At 46.2% G+C, this 18733-nt stretch overlaps 1 protein-coding gene across 1 annotated transcript in view; it reads left to right on the top strand.

The window, feature by feature from the left end:
- The first annotated feature begins 6657 nt into the window (after window positions 1-6657).
- Window positions 6658-18733, top strand: part of GFOD1 (glucose-fructose oxidoreductase domain containing 1) — a 75795-nt gene continuing 63719 nt past the window's right edge. Inside the window, exon 1 of the mRNA XM_030041911.2 lies at window positions 6658-7324. Coding sequence (XP_029897771.1) covers window positions 7072-7324 — 253 coding nt within the window. The 5' untranslated portion in view covers window positions 6658-7071. The remainder of the gene's footprint in view (window positions 7325-18733) is intronic.

Genomic DNA, 18733 nt, shown 5'->3' with positions numbered 1-18733 from the left:
AGAGAGCCAGTAGCCTAGAAACTGGACTGGAATGAATTTACCCTTTGCGCAATTAAAGAACACATGATTGACCATTATTGATTTAATGAAGCAAGGTCACAGAGCAGGTAATGCAGGCCAGACTTCAACACGATTGCATCAGTACAGTTGGCAAATCTAAAGCCTGAGGTTTAACAGTGTTACAGTCTTAAAGAGTATGATTTTAAGGGAGCAATAGCAGTGCGGAGGCACGCCAATGTTTGAAAGCAAACTGCACTAACCCTGCTGTGCTACGGTACTGGCATAGGCCTAACTAACATTTTTTCTCATTGGTTTTTTGTCTCAATGCATAAAAAAGGAAGACTCGTTAACTTGCATGTATTTGTTCAGATTAAAAATAATCACAATATCAATCCAGAGCTCCAAATGCATGTGCCATAAATTCAAAATCAAAATGGAAACAATGAGGAAGGCTCCCTAGGATCATGGGATCACAATTCAGGGTGGCAGGGACCTCAGCGGGTAATGCAGTAAATACCACTGCCTCGGTACCTTTCCCTTCAGTAGCCTAGCAGGGGAAAGAGAAGGGTGGCATTTCAGTGTGTCCAGGAAGCTAACAAATTTGATTTTGAACAGATCATAGGAAAAGTGCAAGTTTCTGTAGTGAGTATCATAAAAAAAAAAAAAGAATATGCGTAAAGACCAGCAGCAGTACACAAGCCTGCATTCGAAGAGAGCACTCTCCAGAGGCAATTACCTGGGTTCTTCTATTCCCAGGAAACAGATCCTCCTGGGATTCAGTATCTTCTTAGCTCACACGGGACATGGGCTTGTTGCAACAGGTAGACAGAAATTCCTGCCTACCCTGCCTTAATCACTGAGCCTTTGTTAAACAGCAGCAGGTTTTCCATTGTGAAATGTAACTGATTTGCAGTATCCTGGAAGGCTGTCCACATCTGCAGTATTTAACATATCTGACATTTAAAAATTATTCATGTAATAGATATATTTTCCTTTAAAACCTGTTCCATAACTGTCTCCGTTAAGGTTTCTTGCAAGTTGCGTTGAAGTCCCAGCTGCTTTCAGAAAGAGGACACTTGAAGAGGGAGGTGACTGACTCCAGCTTGGAGCAGTCTTTTGCTACTTTCCCATATAAAAGGGGAGTTTCTACCAAACTGAACCTTTTCAAAACCCACGCTGCATGGGCAGGCTTAGAAGTCTAGAAATCACACGTGCTCGCTTTCACGTACTCCTGCACTCCTGCATGACTAATAAAGTGATGATTCTCTGCTATTTTCATCCCAAAGTAACATCTCAGCTGCCCTGCAAGCAATGTGCAATGTTCTATCTCTAAAATAATAACCACTTCAGCAGCGTATTACAGCTATTTGCACAGGACTTAACAAGTGTGATATGACAAAACCACTGCTTAGGCTCAAACCCATTTTTCAGAATGAAGAATTTCTATATGACTCATTCACCCTCTTATTTTTTTTTTCCCCCGGCAAAGTACCAATATGAGAATCCCCTTCTCCATGGGTCTACTTACATATTTCAACAACCATGGATTTGCTAAGGGGGCTTAGCAAGCTATAGCTACTTCTGCCCACTCCATTGCATTTGTCCAGAGTCTCCGGATGCCTGGCAGGAGCCCAGGCAGAGCAGCAAATGGCCAAGGCACAGGTACAGAAATTTAAATTTATTGTGGCAGGAATCCTGCCTTCTGTGCAGATCCAATACCCAGCGTTGTGCTCTAGGTATGTCTCAGGTGTCCCTGATTTGCTGAAGTCACGTCCGGGATTTCATCAGTAGGTGCGTAGCATGCAACACATCTGATGATTCAGTGCTCGCATGTGTGCTGTCTGGTGTATATGCCCATGTTTCTGTTGGGAGGGAATGACTGATGCGAGCTTTAAGCACGTATTACACGTTGAGGGGCATGGTTGCACCCACACAGCTATGCTTCCATTCCCTGCTTTCAGTAAGGGATCCCATGTCCTTCTTTGCTAACGGGTTCTCTACCTGCTTTCTCACCTTATTGAACTGCGACTGATAGGAACTTAGGAAAGCCAGCTGGGCCAAAACTGTTAAGTGTCTACCAGCTGAGTGCCCCATTTTTGGTGCCTAGTTGCCCTCAAGCACCCCAAAAGACCCAACAGGGAACAACAAAGAGCATTCCACTCATTTTCTCTGCGCCTCCGTTTCTCCACATGTAAAGTGGGAATACATGCACTTGTCTTCCTTCATAGGATGTCAGTGTTGTCAAAGAGTGGAAATTGTACTTATTTAGGTCCTCCTCTGTGCCGTAGTGAACAGAGCACCAACACCTTCAGAAGTACCTTGTTAGCGATGTAGTTTCTTGAAGCCTCACTGGCTTCCTCACAGCCTATCCACACTTGGCTTCTAAAGAAAAGCTCTGGAAACTGGGAAGGAGTAAACTTGGAAAATGTACTGACCAGGCTTAGAGACTCCAGGCATGGGCACGATTCCCATTGACCAGAACGAAGGAGGGCTGAGTGTATTATCAACCCTCTGCTAGCACATGTGGTCTACTCTTCTCTAGTTCTCTCCGTTGCACTTTGGACCATTTAATACTACAAAGGTTAAAGCGGTTCCTGCCTTTAGATCCCAGAGCAAGAACTTCTGTGGGTTGTCTCAGTGGAAACGCATTCAAAGAGACACTAAACCAAAGTGTATGGCTCTTTGCAAGAACAAATTCCTGTCGGCCTGAGAAACTGCCAATTGTGTGACATTAAATGTAAAAAGGGACTTGAGCAAGTCGGCTCACACATCCTTTCTCATGCTGCATACTAAAGCTGTGGATGAGTCAGTACGGCTGAGTGGGAGAACCAGACAGGTCTGAATCACCACTTTATCCTCATCTCCGAAGCGCTATTATTTCCATGCAAATAATTTCAAGCCTCAAAGCCATAGAAGTCCAGTAGTGGTGATCACAAACCTCATACCCCAGAAGGAGCTGACTGGTTAATGAAAATTCACAGCTGCTTCATGTTTGAAGACACTGATTTATGTAAAAGGAAATTAGCTAATTAATCTTAAAATCCTGGAACTTGAGAAGTATTTGGAGAGACAGTAAGCTCCATTTCAGGATTTCACTGAAGCTATGTATTATTCAGCTCTTTCCATTGTTGTCCAGGCTGATGTATGAGAAGTTTGAGAACCGCAGCTGTGTAGTCTGATGGGATAAATGTTTAAAAAGTCCCCAAAAGACCAGATTTTCTTTTAAGTACAGAGAAGTAAGAAAGAAACAGTGTGGGATCCTGGTACTCTATCAGGTGGATCTTCATCTTTCTGTTGAGTTCAGCAGGCTCTAGATAGAAACCTCTGCAATACGTGGGAAGACACCTTCACACATTCGGAAAGTAAATTCAGGACTTTGATCTGCTAAGTGCTATTTGTATCTGGAAGACCACCAACTTCCTGCGTTTGACTTACACCAACAGATAACAAGTATTTGCATGTCATGTATGCTTGATTGATTCTTTTATACCTTTTATATATCCTTTTATATCTAGTACTTTCAACTTACTAGCTACTTTAATAATAATAAAACCAAATACAAAGCTAAATAAAAGTTAAATTAAAATAATTAAACAAAAAGGAAAAAAAATCAAGGATTTCTGACTTTTATAATGTCAACATTTATTTAAGAAACCAATATAGTTCTACAGAAAGAACTTCATACAATACATGAAATTCAGCTGCGAAGAGAGTTTGAAATCTTTGCAAACAACTGCATCAGAATTCTGTGAAAAAGCTATTTAGTTGGGATTTCTCACATAAAGTTGGTAACGTACCTATATGTACATTGTACAGTATAATGACCTGGAGCTGCAAAACTCAGCTGAAATATGTAAAAGGAACAGAATTGTGACTGCAACACTTCTATTAGTTTCCTGCTGGTTGCTTTCATTTACAGAATTTAGGAACAGAAATAGGATGTATGAAACTTTTATGTTTTTTTTCTATGTACAACTTTATGCTAATAACTTATTTCAGGCTAAGAAAAACCTCAAGAAAGAAGAAAATTATTGTCTCTGTGAGAGAAATCTGTGTGTGTGTGTGTGTGTGTGTGTGTGTGTGTGTGTGTCTTCCCTGAAGGAAGCTTTAGCAACCTTAAGAACAAAATGCCAGCTCTCTTGACAAGACTGGCAGGCTTGGAAGTGGAAAGATCTAATATACAGAATACCAGAGGCTGTTCAATACACACAGCCTGGGGAACCTCAGTCCCGGTTAGACACGTCTTCAAAGCGAGGCACTTTGCTGCTGCCTTAACCTTTTTTGCTTTCCACAAAAAATCTTGCCCAGATTTGACACTACTTCAAGACAGAAGTAACTGGCAGCACTAGTGATGTGGGTTTGAGCACAGATTCTGCTTTCGCTCACATTTGCAGTCACCTCCATCGTGGTGAGGACATGGTCTGCGTTACTGAAAGGCTGGTTGTCCTTCGTTGGCTTCCCTCAGTCCTTCTGGGTGCTCACGAGGACAGGCAAGGTAGCGTGGTGGCCCTCTTTCACGCAATTAATTGAGAAAGAATTGCTCCAGTACAAACAGTATGGAGTATGTCCCCAAAAGTCCCTGGAGTAAAGGAGGGGGAACGCAGTGCCACTGCAGATGCGGTAATTCAGATTTGGTGTTGTAATGTGTTCGGGGGTTGACTTGGCTACTGGAGTGCTGAGAGCTAGGTGCCATTCGCTCAGCTTAACTCTGCTACGCTATGTTAACCTAACTGGAGAAAAAAATACATTTTAAAAAGTAAAGCAGGGAAAAACTCTCTCTTGGAAAACAATAGACTTAGCGGAGTGTAATAATGTCATTCCCTAGTCCTTAATTCCCATTTCCTATGCCTTACTGAAAATGTCTCGGAACAATGACCTTACATAGATCTTCATAAAGTGGCTTGTGCCTACTGAAATAATAAAAGCTCTATAACGACTAAATAGGCCTATAGCATCTATTTCTCTTCAACCTTCCTATATTTACCCTGTTCCTGTAACTTGCCTACTTTCTCAGGGTTTTATTATGGTGTGCAGACAAGCAGATACGACAAGAAATGTCCTCCAAATTGTTCATCCTGCGAACACCCCAGATAAACAGGTTTGAATGTCTGATGGAGAGCCCCACTGCAATCTTTGTGTTTTAAAGAAAGGTAATACTGCTGTGGTTATTTGACAAATGGATCTGGATCGTATTTCAATTGTCAGAAGCCAAAGAGTATCCATCTCCTTCACTTCGGCGTTAATAGTGCATGCAAAGCAAAACATGTTTAACTTGCGGCGACCCTTTCAGCGTCTGTGCTTTTTGTAATGAAGAAGTGTTTGCTGTGAGATGGTGGCAGGAAAAAATCCCAACCCACCTCTTTACAGAATATGGGAAAGGAGTGCAGGCTTCCAAGCCTGATTTTTCAAACACTGGTGGATTACGTTTGCAACATTGTCCCTGGCACATTTCCAGGAGCCTAATATAGGTGAGGTTTTTAATTTCTTTTGTCTTTTCTTTCTTTTTCCCTTTCCTCTCTTCTCATTCCTTCCTCCCTCCCTTTCTTTCCTTACCCTTCTCTTCCTTTCTCCTAGGAACTGGTAAAAAAGACAGCGTGTAGAAAAACATCTTTATTCTTACCTTTTAATTGGAAGCAGGAAGTTTTGTAATTTTTTTTTTTTTTTTTTTTTTGAGTGAGATAGACACCAGTGTCACCATGTGGCACTCACCGGAGCTACCCTGCTCTCAGACCGGCCGACCCGTGCGCGGAGCGGGGCAGAGGTTCACCTCCGTGAGAAGATCGGTGCGGGGCCGAGGGGTGCCGCGCTCCTTGGCCGCTCCCGGGCCCACCGGCCAGCCCCCGGCTCGGTAGGAGCGCGGCTCTGGAGGCCCATCGTCCAGCCCAACCGGGGGGCAAAGGCGGGATGAGCAGGAGCTGGCACGAGGCACCGCGGCGGTGCTGGAAGGTTTGATCTTCCGCGGTCCCAGATCTCACCGCTCGCTCCTTCCAACATGAACCAAGGTCCGGGTGAAGCCGAAGAGACACGGCGGCGTTCGGAAGGGGAGCAAATGACCGACGGTCGGGTACGGGATGGGTGGCGGGGACCTTGGCCGGGCATCCCGGCCGGGTGGGCACGGTGGGAGGCGTGGGTGGGGGAGCCGGTGTCCGACGCCGGGGCTGAGGGCAGGGGCCCGGGGTTCGGGAGGGCAGCTCCCTCCTGCTTGAGGGCACCGCGGTCCTGGAGAAGGCTCGCCGGAGGAGACCGACTGAAGGCCAACGGGCGCCACGCCAGTTCGCCGCTGTGGCTCTCCCAGCTCTCCTGTGCCTTTACCGGCCGTGACCCCCCCCCCGACGCCCCCATCCCCACGGCCCCTCAGCGGCCCTCCCGCGGGGGAAGAGGCGTGAAGGGGGGGGTGTGTGTGTGTCTCCCGTGCCCGGCAGCGCGGGGGGGAGCTGCCCCGAAACAGGCGGGCGGGAAACCCCCGCGGGTCCCGGGACCGCCCCCCCCCCCAAGCCGGGGTACGCCGGCCGGCGGGGCGGTGCCCGCCTCCTCCCAGGGGGCGCCCCGCAGCGCCGCTCCGCCCGCCGGTGCACGGGGCGGGGCCGGAGCGGGCGGCGGCCAATGAGGGCAGGAACACCCGGGAGGTGACAGCGAGGCTCCGCCCTCCCGGCGGCGAGCGGGCGCCCGCGGCGAAGATGGCAGAGGAGCGGTGCTGAGCTCCGCGCCGCCGCTACCCCCCCCCCCTCCTCCCGCACTTGTTGGCCGCCTGCGCCGGGGGAGGGCGGTTATCCCTGCCTGCCCGCGTTCCGTTAAGGGAGGGCAGCGCCGGCGTGTGGGATGGTGCGGGCATGGCGGGGCAGCCGGCGGCCGCGGCGCTGCTGAGGCGGGGGGCGGCTGGTCCCGGCCCCGGCGGCGGTAACAGCAGCAGCAGCAGCAGCCAGCGGGGGCTGCCTCCTTCTCCCGCCCGCCCGGCGGCCGCCTCCCCCCACCCCGGCCGGCGCTGAGGGAAGGAGGGAGCGCCGCGCCGTGCCGTGCCGTACCGTGCCGCGCCGCCCGCCTCGCCTCGCCCCCCGCCGCCTCGCCGCCGCCATGCTGCCCGGGGTGGGGGTGTTCGGCACCGGCCTGACGGCGCGGGTGATCGTGCCGCTGCTGAAGGCGGAGGGCTTCGCCGTGAAGGCGCTGTGGGGCCGCACGCCCGAGGAGGCGGAGGAGCTGGCCAAGGAGATGAGCGTCCCCTTCTACACCAGCCGCATCGACGAGGTGCTGCTGCACCAGGACGTCGACTTGGTCTGCGTCAACTTGCCGCCGCCGCTCACCCGGCAGGTCGCCGTCAAGACCCTGGGTGAGTCGGGCGGCGGGGGGGACCCCGCTCCGGGCTCGGGCTTCGCGCTGGCCTCGGGCTGAATGAAGCGAAACCCCGCCTCAGCGCGGAGTTTTGCCTCGGCTTTGCCTCACCCGCCCCGTTTATTTGGAGAGGGGCTGGCCGAGCCGCGGGTGTCCGCGGCTCCCCGCTGTAGCAGGGCCGAGCGCCGGCGGCTGGGGGGGGGGATGGCGTTGCGGTAGCTCGGTGTGACACCCCGCGTCCCCGGTCCCCCTCCGGTCCGGTCCGGTCCCTGGCCGTAGGCACCCGCCCCTCCGGGATGCTCGGGCGAGCCTGGGCAGGGCCGGGCCTGACACCCAGCCCGGGGAGTGGGCTGGGGTGGGGGGGCGTGGGGGGGGGAGCGGGAGGAGGGAGCAGGTGTCACCCGTGTCGCGGTGAAAAGGGGAAAGTCGCGGTAAAAAGGAGAAAATAACCGTCCTGCCTGCGTTTGGCCGGCGGTTTCCATAGGCGGCTGGCAGGGGAGCGAGGAGCTGAGCATCGCTCCCGCGTTGGGGGCACCCGGGCTGCTCGGGGGGGGCCCCCGGCCCGCAGCTGCAAACCGGAGAGGGAGGCGGGAAAGGGTGAGAGCAGAGGAAACGCTTTTACACCCGAGGCTTAATGAAGATCACGTACAAAGGGAAGGAGGGACTGAAACAGTAGGCACGCACCGCTGTAAGCTTCTCTGGTTTCGAACGTGCAGAAATGGGCCGCAGCTCCCTGTCTCCTGTGTGAGCCCGAGTCTGGGCTTTACTCTTTCAGCTTCCTGATCTCTGATCCTTAAACACTTGTTTTGTGATGGATTTTAGCGGGAGCACCCTCCGGAGTGAGGAAGTCTTAATTTGTGCCTACAAATATAGGTGGGAAAGGGTAAAAGTGAGGGGGAAATGCAGTGAGTCATCCTCGTTGCAGAGCGGGTTGAGGTTAACAAGTCAGGGTGGCTGGTTTGGCTCTGGGGCTGCAGCTGTGTAGGCTGATTGCTATCGCTTTCAGCCTCATAAATGTGTGTGGCGTGTCGTAGTGTTACATCGCTACTGGCGTACTCATTAGAATTAGTTACCGTTCAAACGCTGCTAATATCACAGCCAGCTAGTGTTCTCAGCCTTTAAAATCAAGCAGTTAAGGGAATTAAGGCAGTATCTAAAAAACCTTAAGTACAGTGTAGGCATTTGTCTGGAAGCCTTGCTCAGTGTTACTTTCTGTACTTGGAAATGCTTGTCTTTGAGTCAGAGCATTTTCTTGTCTTTATTATAATATATACTTTTGAGTTTTTCCTCAAGATACAACGCTTGCACCAGAAGCCGGACTTGCTTGCCAGAATGATGTGCAAATGGAATGTTACGTAGAAATATATATCTCTCAAAACATATATAAAATACAGTATCAAGGTAATAAGGTTTCATGTTTGACGCACATTAATTTGGTGACGATTGTGTCAGTTTTCCTGTGATACTCTTTCCTGCAGGTGTTGCTCATGGAAGTGCCCCAGCTTGCCTGTGCTCTTAGAGGTAGAGTCCCATGAGGTTTCAAGCAGACACGAGGCATCTGGCACAAGAACAAAATTTCTGAAATAATAAAGAAACACAATCGGTGTGATTTTTCTGGAGGGCTTAAAGTAGTACTATGTTTTGTCCCTCTCTGAATATTTGCGGCTAAAGAAAAAAAATCTGTTCCCAAACATGTGCTGAATTTATGAATGATGCTGACAATTGATGTAGCTGAGATGCTACTGATAACTTGCTGATGCAATCTGCTAACAACAGACTGGAGGAAAAAAAAAAAGGTGTTTTCTCCCTATTCATTAGTACTGTACCATTCGCAGTTTCCTTTCACCTCTAGTTTAATTTGGTTTCCTCCCGTTCCCCAAAGGTCATTATTTCTATGCTGCAGGGGTCGTAAAATGTGTGTGAAAACACCTGGAATGGTCATTAAGTAGGGATTAAACATGTTACAAGGTGATAACATGCAATGTGATAATTTTTTTTACTGTATTACTTAAAGGATTATTATTTACAGAAATATCTCTTGGACTATGAATAACTCTTCCCCTGATTATTTCAAGGTTAAATTTTTAGTGTTTGGTTGTTGTGGGTTTTTTCTGGTTTTGTTTTTTTTAAATTCAGGCATTGGATCTGTAACAATGAAAGTTCTTGCATGTTCATACAGGTGCAGACAGGGGGCTAGAGCAGTGGTTCCCGAGCTGCTGAGAGGAATACCTCCCTGCTGGCAGCTCCTTCTCCTGGTCCTGCTTGTGCTTCATGGCTTGGGAACTGTTGGGCCCTGGAGTGATTGTTTTGCTTTAATCACTGAACTTTCTGTTTTGAGGGGAGGAGTGCAATTGCACTCGTCAAGTGGGGGTTTCAAAAGCCTCTGGTAAGCAGGCGCAATGTTGTATAGATTGAGGAAAGCAGAAGCTGGAAAAACATTCCTTACTATGATAAGGAAAGGATGTGGGTCTTTTTTTTTTTTTTTTAACTTGATTTTATGTTTGGTTTTTTTTTCCTCCTGAGATTTCACACAAGCAATATTATGCAGCAGCTACTGATACTCATAGATGGTTTTACATAGATGGTGTTGGCTTCAGGAGGTCTAAACATGATGCCCTGCATTGCAGCAGAAAAGGTTGAGAAAGGCATGAGTTCTTTGTTAATACACCCAGGTCTGGCTTCCATATGAGAGGAGGCATATCTGGCCTGGGAAGAGACAGGGACCAACTTTTCTTTTGTATCCGTATTTTATTTTAAATTGACTTGTTGCTCAAAGCTGTGCTTTCATTTGGGGAGGTTTCATTATTAAAAAGTAAAGCCCGGGGAAGTGGTTGGCGGTGTTTCTGTCACATGTCTAGAGCTGTGTTTACACTCTGAATTTGCAGTATGTTTAAATCCACTCTGGCCTATTTCTGATGCAGACTCCGGAGGTGAAGGTGGGGTGAAACAGGTGTCCCTGCAGCTGTGTTTAACTCGGACCACTCAATGGGAAAAACTTGGTTGGTTTGTTTTCACTGATATGTCTGACATGTAGATGTATTGCTGCTTGAAACATGCTTTTGGCAGGGTGGCCCATCAACTGCTATTAAAACACAAATGTGTGAATACACGCCCTAGCTGAGGAAGTCCCCAAGCTGTGGCTTCCTGGAAGCTGTTGGGGGGGAAAAATGGGAGAAACACAGCTTTAAACTTGCCCTGTTAACTTTTCCTCTAAGCCTCTGCTGCTTGTCTCTGTTAGAAAAAGGATCCTGAGCGGGGTCTGACTCTGTGGTGGTGGTTTTCTTAGGAGCTAGACCAATGTTGGGCAAGTTTCTGGAACCGACCAAGTTCAAGAGAGAACTGGAAACCAAGCTGGTTTGGATGATGTCTGAAAGCATGAATAAAACCCGTGGTGTTTTATGTGAAATACGCCGATGGCCTTTGTCACTTCTGTGTGAAAGGAATCAAATTCCTTGTTTGCTTCTGCAAAATGGGGCTAATCGACCCTTTCTCTTTCCTGCCTACAGCCTATCCTGCTCGCTTAGGAGCCCTTTTGTTTATTGCTGTTTGTACTTGTTCCCTTGTAGCATAATGCAAAACTACTGTCCCCACTGACTTGCTGCTTGGTGGTCAAGAAAGATCAATGGCTGAATGTTTAGGTAAGCATAGAAAACAGTCCTAGTGTTGAATCGGGGTGTCTTCCCTTCTCACTGAGCTGAAAAGTTTGGCATGTTTGCTAGAAGTGGTCTGCTTTTCCCCTGCCACATGTTGGCAATACAGTTTTATCTCAGACCTGTTCAGGCATGGGAGATGTGTTTGCATACAGGGACAAAATATGTCACCAGAGTGCCTATTTGTGCTTGGCATCAGAAGAGTTGCTGGTACGGACAATATGACATGACCCTCCACCTAGTTCAAAACTGTCAACACGTGACTTTTCACAGTGTAATCCCCCCCCCCCCCCTTCTCCAGTTAAATATGACATTCTTCAGATCCTGACTGAAATGGTTGCCCTCTGTGACTAAGTAGCTGCCACATCAGGCAAAGTGATTTACTGCAGGTGGTGCTGAGAAGTTCTTGATGACATTTCATCTTGAAGGCACAGACAGTTTTATGTGCCTGATCCTGTTGGTGCTTGAGTCAAGTCAACTCAGCTAAAGAGAACTTGTTCCTGAGGTTCGCATAAGTGTTTCTGGGGAGCAAATGTTTTGCTTTTGGGAAGAATCAAGTATCAGATGTTTTTAAACCATGTCTCTGGAGATGTTATCCTTAATTCTTTTTACAGTGATTTTGCTTACTCTTTCATCTTAAGTTAAGGACAGGAACACTGAGCTCTGTGCCGAATATTCACTGCATTTGTTTGCAGCCATGTCTACACAGTATTACTTTTTAAAATGTTTATATTGTAGTAGTGCGTGGCAGGAGTCTGTTCCGCCTGGGGACTATACAGAGTATGACTTTCCCAGCCCTCCAGAAGTTGTTCCTCTTAAGGAGCACTTAAATTTGTTTGCTGACTGGTGCTTCTTCTATACTTGATTGTGGTCATGAGGGAGCATCTTTATTTAGAGAGGAACATAAATAATACTGCTCAGATCCTTACATTCCCACCCGTTCCCAGGAAGCACTGGCATCACACAGGCATACTGTACAGGCCCACTGTCTGGAATATGTTTGTGAGAACTCCTTGTTAAAGCACTGGCAATGTTATCACTGGATCTACCCCTGAAGTGGGAGGAACATCAGCTGCAGTGAAGTAATTCACAGATCTGATGCAATCTCTAATTAATTTCTACATTTCTCTGCACCCATGCAAATCAGGCAGAGGTTACAGCGTTGTAGCAGTGGATGGAATTTGGTCCAGAGTTTGTGAAGTGGTTAGAATCCATTGGGATGAGATGCTCTATTAAGGAAAAACATTATTATGATTATTTATTATTAATAGCAATGTAATATCTGTCCTGCAATATTGAGTTTAAATTTGACCTAACAGCAGTGACTTTCAGCAGAACACTCTCTTGTACTTGGAAGGCAGATGACTTTGCAGCATATTAAATGTGAATTATGGTCATCTTATTGCAAAAGAAAAAGTCAGATGAAGTGCTGTCTATCTTTAATCAGCAGAGCTAGCAAAGGCTGTGATGCCTTTTTTTGCACATATTAGAAAGTCAGTCCAAAGAGCCTGCTGGCATTTGGCTGCAAGTCTTCTTCCTGCTTGAGTGATGCTTGTATACCACAGAAAAATGGCACCTAGCTCTACCATCGACCTTTTTCTCTCAGTACTGCAGACCTTTAATTCCAGTGTTATTCCTGTAAAACTCCTACAGTGATACTGTGGGATTGGGCCTCTAAGACAGTTAAGAGAAAGAGCACTGTTCAGGTACTGTTTAAAAAACAACAAATAAAAATAAAAGACACCTCCCCCCTGCCCCCCTTGTTTCCTTTCTGGCCTTAAAATCAAGGCCGTGTTTTCTTTTTTCCCAATTGTCCCCTTCTGTCTGAAAGTAACCACCAGTTCTGTTGATGGAGTAGTAGGGGAGGTCAGGAGCCCAGTATGGACCAGACTTGGGATACTGGTGCACTGAGCTCATGCTGTGATGATACACCCAAATTTGCCTAGATTAAGGAACAGTCAGTTGTAATTGAAGTGGTTGTATTAAACTGCGTGAGGCATGAAGACCACCATTGTGATCCTGTATCCAGTTGGGTCAGTTTGTGTTGCTGCAGTTTCCTCCTTAAAAGAGTGTGTCTGGCCTTGGGGATCCCAGAAGGCTGCAAAGACGAGTTGCTGTCTCTGGACCAGCATGGACAGCTGAAGCAATATGGGCTGGACCTCTTGAGGACTGCTGCAGGTCTAGTCTTGTGCCCACTCAACCGGAGGCTGTAGAGATGTGGAAAGTAGCGTCTCTCAAGTTTAGGAAGTTACCATCCTCTGTCAGAGGTTACTGTGCCCTGTAGGCGAGTTGCCTGAAACAAATGTATGCCCAAGCCCTCAGCTGCCTTTTTCCTGCAATTTAAATGGCAAAACATGATGCTGGAGCATAGATGCCCTCCTTCCATCTGCTCGGCTTCTGGGGGCTTGGACCTTCAGCACAGGAGCAGCAAAAGAAGCGAGAGCAGCGCTGGCCTCTGCAACTGCCGACGTTTGATCTGTCATGCTTTGTTAGGCAGAGCCCATAGTCAGGACAGTGATACTTTCATGAGAAATCTGACTTTCTTTTAAATATATGTCAGGTGCGCTTTTTTTTTTTTTTTTTTTTTTTTTTTTAGATCTTGATGTAGGCAAGTCATTACAGCCTTTATCTGTTTCACTGCACTTTGAACACTATTCTTCTTGCGCTATTCTGGTCTTATATTGGTGTTAGCAATGGTGGCAAATACAGCTATTTTTCCTACCATCTGTGGTACTGGAAAACCTCAGCTGTTCAAAGACTAGTGCACACTAGTGCTATTACCAGCACAGGTCTTCCCAGGGCATCCTTGTCAATGTTGACAGTGATGCACTAGCATTAGTAATGCCATAATGTCTTGATTTGGCGTTGGAAATGGCTGAAAGAGATAAGTAGCTCTCTTAGGCACGGCTTCTGGCATGGCTGATGAAGATTTGACTAATGTGGTGTTAACTAGGAAAGGACTGGAAATAGTAAAATCATCTCCAGTGAATGAAGCAGGGATTACTGCATCACTGCTAAAGGTGTAGGCATGTGTGTCTAGCTTTGTGGCTGTGCTAGTGAGGATCACCTTTTGTATTTCTCTTGCTGGCACAGTTGGTAGAGCGGGTATCATGTAGACAGCATCTTGTGCAACTATTTTTTTGTCGTTGTTGTTGTTAAAATGTCACAACTGTGCTGTGGATGCTGTTACACAAACAGAAAATATGTAGCATAGCTTTCTTCTATGAGAAGTGTGTCCTGCTTCTGGTTCTTCCAGGTGTTGGAAGAATGTTAAGTAATAGGGAAATTAAGCAAGAATGTGTAGATAAATGCGGAGAAAGGAAAATATGTTGGGCAAATAAAATCACTAGATTTTCAAGCTTCCCACTGTTGCCTCTTCTCTTTCTCTCTTTCTTTTTTCTTTTTTTCTTTTTTTTTTTTTTCCTTCAAGCCGTCTCATGCCTGAGATTGACACTACATGCCAGAGTTTTGCTGTATGACTCCAGACATGGATAGTCGAGCACAGTCCCTGATGGAGGCAGGGTAAAAACTGCAAGATGCTAAATACGTTGTTTTGTCTGCTTTTGTTTGAGAACTAGGTAAATTGTGTTGGAACGTATTACAAGTTACTGTCCTTTTCTTTGTATATGCAGTAGATTTTGCCCACTTAGCAATAGTGGTGGCAAAGTACCGAGGATGAAAATGGAGTTAAATTTTTAGGACAGCCAAGATCGGTGTTTTTCACAGGCCACTGCAATGCAACAACACCCTTCACTGTTAATATCAGTTTGCCACAGCGTTATCCGGAGTTGCTATGAATTGTTCTGGTTTCCTCCAACCACCAATGCAGAAGCGTTTACCCTACTGCTTTTTGTTTATTACTCATATAATAAACTCTTAGCTCATAAGAGTGAGCTGTCAAAGTCAGGGACTTAATTTACAAAGTCAGTGTGCATGCAGGTAACAAAACCACGTTCCTTACAAACAATGATTTCAGGTCTTAAGTCTTGATTTAAACAAATTGATTTAAATGGCTATGTAATTAAACAGGAACAATCCCTTGTGTAGGTTCCCTAAATTGATTTAAGGCCTGGTCTGCACATAGCTTTTTGTACCAGTATAATTATGACTGCAAGGGGTATGATTTCTTTAATGTAGTAATTGCTGCGTGGCCGTTAGAAGTCCAGCTGGTGTGACTCCTGGAGTGAATGCTGTTCTGCTGGCATAATGGCATCTGTATTTGGTACAGGTTATTCCCGCTCCTGTGCAGGCATGAATTGTCAGTTGCATATATATTTAGAGCGTTCAGCTGGTATAAATGTGTCCATGTTACTGGTGTAGTCCAGCTCTAGATGTATTGGTACAGCTGTACTCTGTGTAAAGGTGGTTGATGTATTAATTTAGGTGGTTTATTGTTGTGGACACTGGGAGGAATCCTGTTTGGCTTTTGGGTCACTGTGAGCTTGGAGGCCTTTAAGCAAAAGTCCCCAAAAGGTTTAAAGAGTTTTTCTGTACTTGTTCAGGAGCCGGCTGTGCTAAAAACGTGGTGGTGAAGAGCAGAGGAGGCTGGGCCTTGCTGCACTGCACAGCCGGCACTGACCACCGATGTCAGACAAGACTCGAGCACCTGGCCAGTGTAAATGTAATTATCCTTGAGCACTGCGGATGCCTCTTGTAGCTGCACTTCCAGATGGTGGAATTGGCATCCAGGATAGCATAAACACCAGATCTTAATAATACACAGGTCTGACCCACAGGGTAACAGGAATTTTGGGGAACTGTGGAGGATGAGAGTTTAGTGCCGTCGTCTTCTTTGGGAAGAGATAATAGCATCCTTTGTTTTAGCCCAGCCAGGGCTAATGATGAAAGTTATTATTTATCAGGCCTAACTCCCAAGTATGAGCATGGTGAAGAGCACAGAAAATGAGAACATGGTGTGAGGAGCTTGGTTGGTGGTAATATAAGGATAAACACAATGATTTAACACAGGGAGTAAAATTACTTTTGTCATTTGCTACTGTGCTAGAGTTTAACCTCAGGGTGAAAACTGGTGCCTTCAACTCCATCGCAGCAGCAATCACAGCTTTAGTGAAGCAGATGGAGGTGAAAAAAAGGTAGCAACTTTGTTTTGCTTTCTGATGTTTCCATGGCTTTTACCGGCAATAAAGACCCTTGTTTTGGCACTTCCTTGCAGTGAATGTTTGGCAGGCTTCAGCTCTTCCATCTGGCCATTTTTTGCCAGGAAATGCCCAGAAGGGAGGTCTTGGTTGAATTAAATACTGTCTCTAGGGTACTGGGCTTCACATCGCTAATGAGAAGCCTTAATGTAGAGAGCTTTTCAAAATCCAAATAAGAGTCAAGCAAGGAGAGAGAGAACTATAAAATAGTAGTTATCCTTGCTGTGCTTGAGTGATGTTGCTTAAAAATGTGAAACTGAAGGCTAGACTGAGCACTCAGAATTCTTTCTCTTGGTGTCTATATGTATGCATTACATAGAGTTCCATATATGTATAAAAATGAAAAAAAGTCATTAAGATGAAAATTACATAAATTAAAAATTCCTGGAAGTCCCTCCCCTTCCTTCACTTCCTCAGCCCATAAAAGACAATGCAACTGTTACTGTTTTCGTGTGGGGATAGGAAAGGGGAGAGAATAGCTCGGAGAACATCTGAAACAGTTGCAGCCAGGCTCGTGCATGTTAAATTAAATTCCAGAAATGTGCCTGAAAAATGCATGTAAAAGCTTGGATTCTGATCCTGCTTGCTCCACTGTAAATGCAAGTAAAGCTCTACTGGATTAAAGGAAATAGTTGAAATTATGATGATGTTACCAAGAACATGCTGTGGCCCGAAAGAAAAACTCTGCCGCAGGGAGAGGAGCCTGGCCTTGCAGATCTGTGTCCTCTTGGCAAAGGCATCTCTGTCAATTTAGGAAATGATTGGTGGGAGTCTTGGGACACAGTTCTGCAAACCTTTGCTTACTTCAGTAGTCTCCTTGAAGACAAAATTCCTGTTTCCTTACAGGGAATATTTGTCAGACCCAATAATTCATGTGAGTAGGAATTTGCTTGCAAGCTGCTTTTGTACCAGTTCATCAAAAAAATCCAAAGATATAGCTACATCTGTGCAATTCCACAGTTCGATACGGTTGTGCTTCTATAACATGTTATGGCAGCATGTCTGCAGGAATAAAAAATAAGATGGAAAATACTTGGAGCAGAGGTGCTTAGAAATGTTAGCCATAGCCTATGAAAGTCTATCACTAAACGAACGTGGCAGAGCTTGCAGAACTCTTTTGTGACTTTGCTGCTTGCCTTTAAAGAACTTGACAATTTAGTTTGTGGTTAAATAATATGAGATGCTCTGATAAAGACTCATTTCTTGGGCAGAGCACTAAGCAGCACTCGCTGAGACTCGTTTGTGGATACAGTGTTATCCAAATAAATGAGAAGGTGTCCTGAATTTTATGTCCTTGGTTAACAGGCGGGACTCATTATTCATATTGCTGAAGAATTCTGCTTAAAAATCCGTGTCATGACATTCGTGGTTTGCAGGGGTGACATCTTTGCTAATCTAGCCAAAGTACATTTGGATGTCATCTATGACTATTGGCATAGCTTGTGAGAACCATGGACCTGAAATGTAATTCTGGCTGTAATTTTTACTAGACTCCACCGTCTAACTATTAGGAAAAAATACTTTGATGCATCATATACCTAAAATGAGGAAAGTCTATGTTCACAAGCCATCTCACTTCTATCTCATAAATGCTGAGCTGTTTGTTTGTGAGATTCAGTGCTAGCTAGCAGACTTATTTATGCCTTTGATTATAGTGCTGTCTCACAGCTCTTCTTATAAATTTAATTGTGTTGCTGCTGTGGTTGTTGTCGTTTGAAATTACAGGTTTGTTCACATAGGCGAAGGTGATCCTTCACAAGGCCTGATGTGCACAGATGTTTTGGCAGCTGCTGAGGCCACACCTGCTGCCATCTGTGTGCAGAGGGACCTGACCCCTTATGTGTCAGGTGCGGACAAAATTGTTGCATTGTACCCTTGGTGTGTGTTTGATGAGACTCCTATCTGCTCTAAGCAAGAGTGGCATGATGAGAATAAGCTTGAGGATTTCTGTTCTTAGCTTTCATTCTCTGTAACATAGATTGTGTATTTTAATTAGATTGCACCTACCTGCCTTCTTGAAGCTGGTTTCATCTTTCAGGATTCCCAAAACTACAGATTGGGGGTGGGGGAGCACGGGGGGGACTAAGAGACTTGCTGAAGTTTGTGTGGGAAGCTGGTGAAAGGGACAGAAGCTAGGTCCTCTGATGTCTGCTCTTCTCTTTCACTGTGGGACCTGCTGTGGCTGAATGCTGTTGAGTGGATGGTGATCATGATAAATGCATCGGAGCTGCTGGAAGAGGACCGATCCCTGTCGCTCTGGTTGGGGCTTTTCCCTGGGTGGCTGTGCAGGTGGTCTAAAACCAGGGTGGGAAGAGAGGAGTGGGGACAGTGCAGGGAAACCTGAATCCCAGTTGAAAATAAGCTCTACGCTCCTCTTGTTGGTTTCCCTTTTTAATGTGTACAGGGCAGCTTGTGAAGGAATTGCAAGGATGGTTGGAGGGGACTCCCTTCTCCAGGGAAGGTTCATGGCTGGGACTGAGTGATCTGATGCTGTGTCGAGTTTGAGGATTGTATCTGGCACTGAATATTTTGTGCGTTATTAATGCCAGTAATCATCTTTCCAGCGCTGGAGCTTTATTTAACAGATGCTACTAAAAAAAA

Source organism: Aquila chrysaetos, chromosome 18 (genome assembly GCF_900496995.4).
Source record: "Aquila chrysaetos chrysaetos chromosome 18, bAquChr1.4, whole genome shotgun sequence".
In the NCBI taxonomy this organism is placed as follows: Eukaryota; Metazoa; Chordata; class Aves; order Accipitriformes; family Accipitridae; genus Aquila; species Aquila chrysaetos.
Note: the sequence above shows the minus strand (reverse complement) of the source record. Positions and strands in the feature narration are given on the sequence as shown.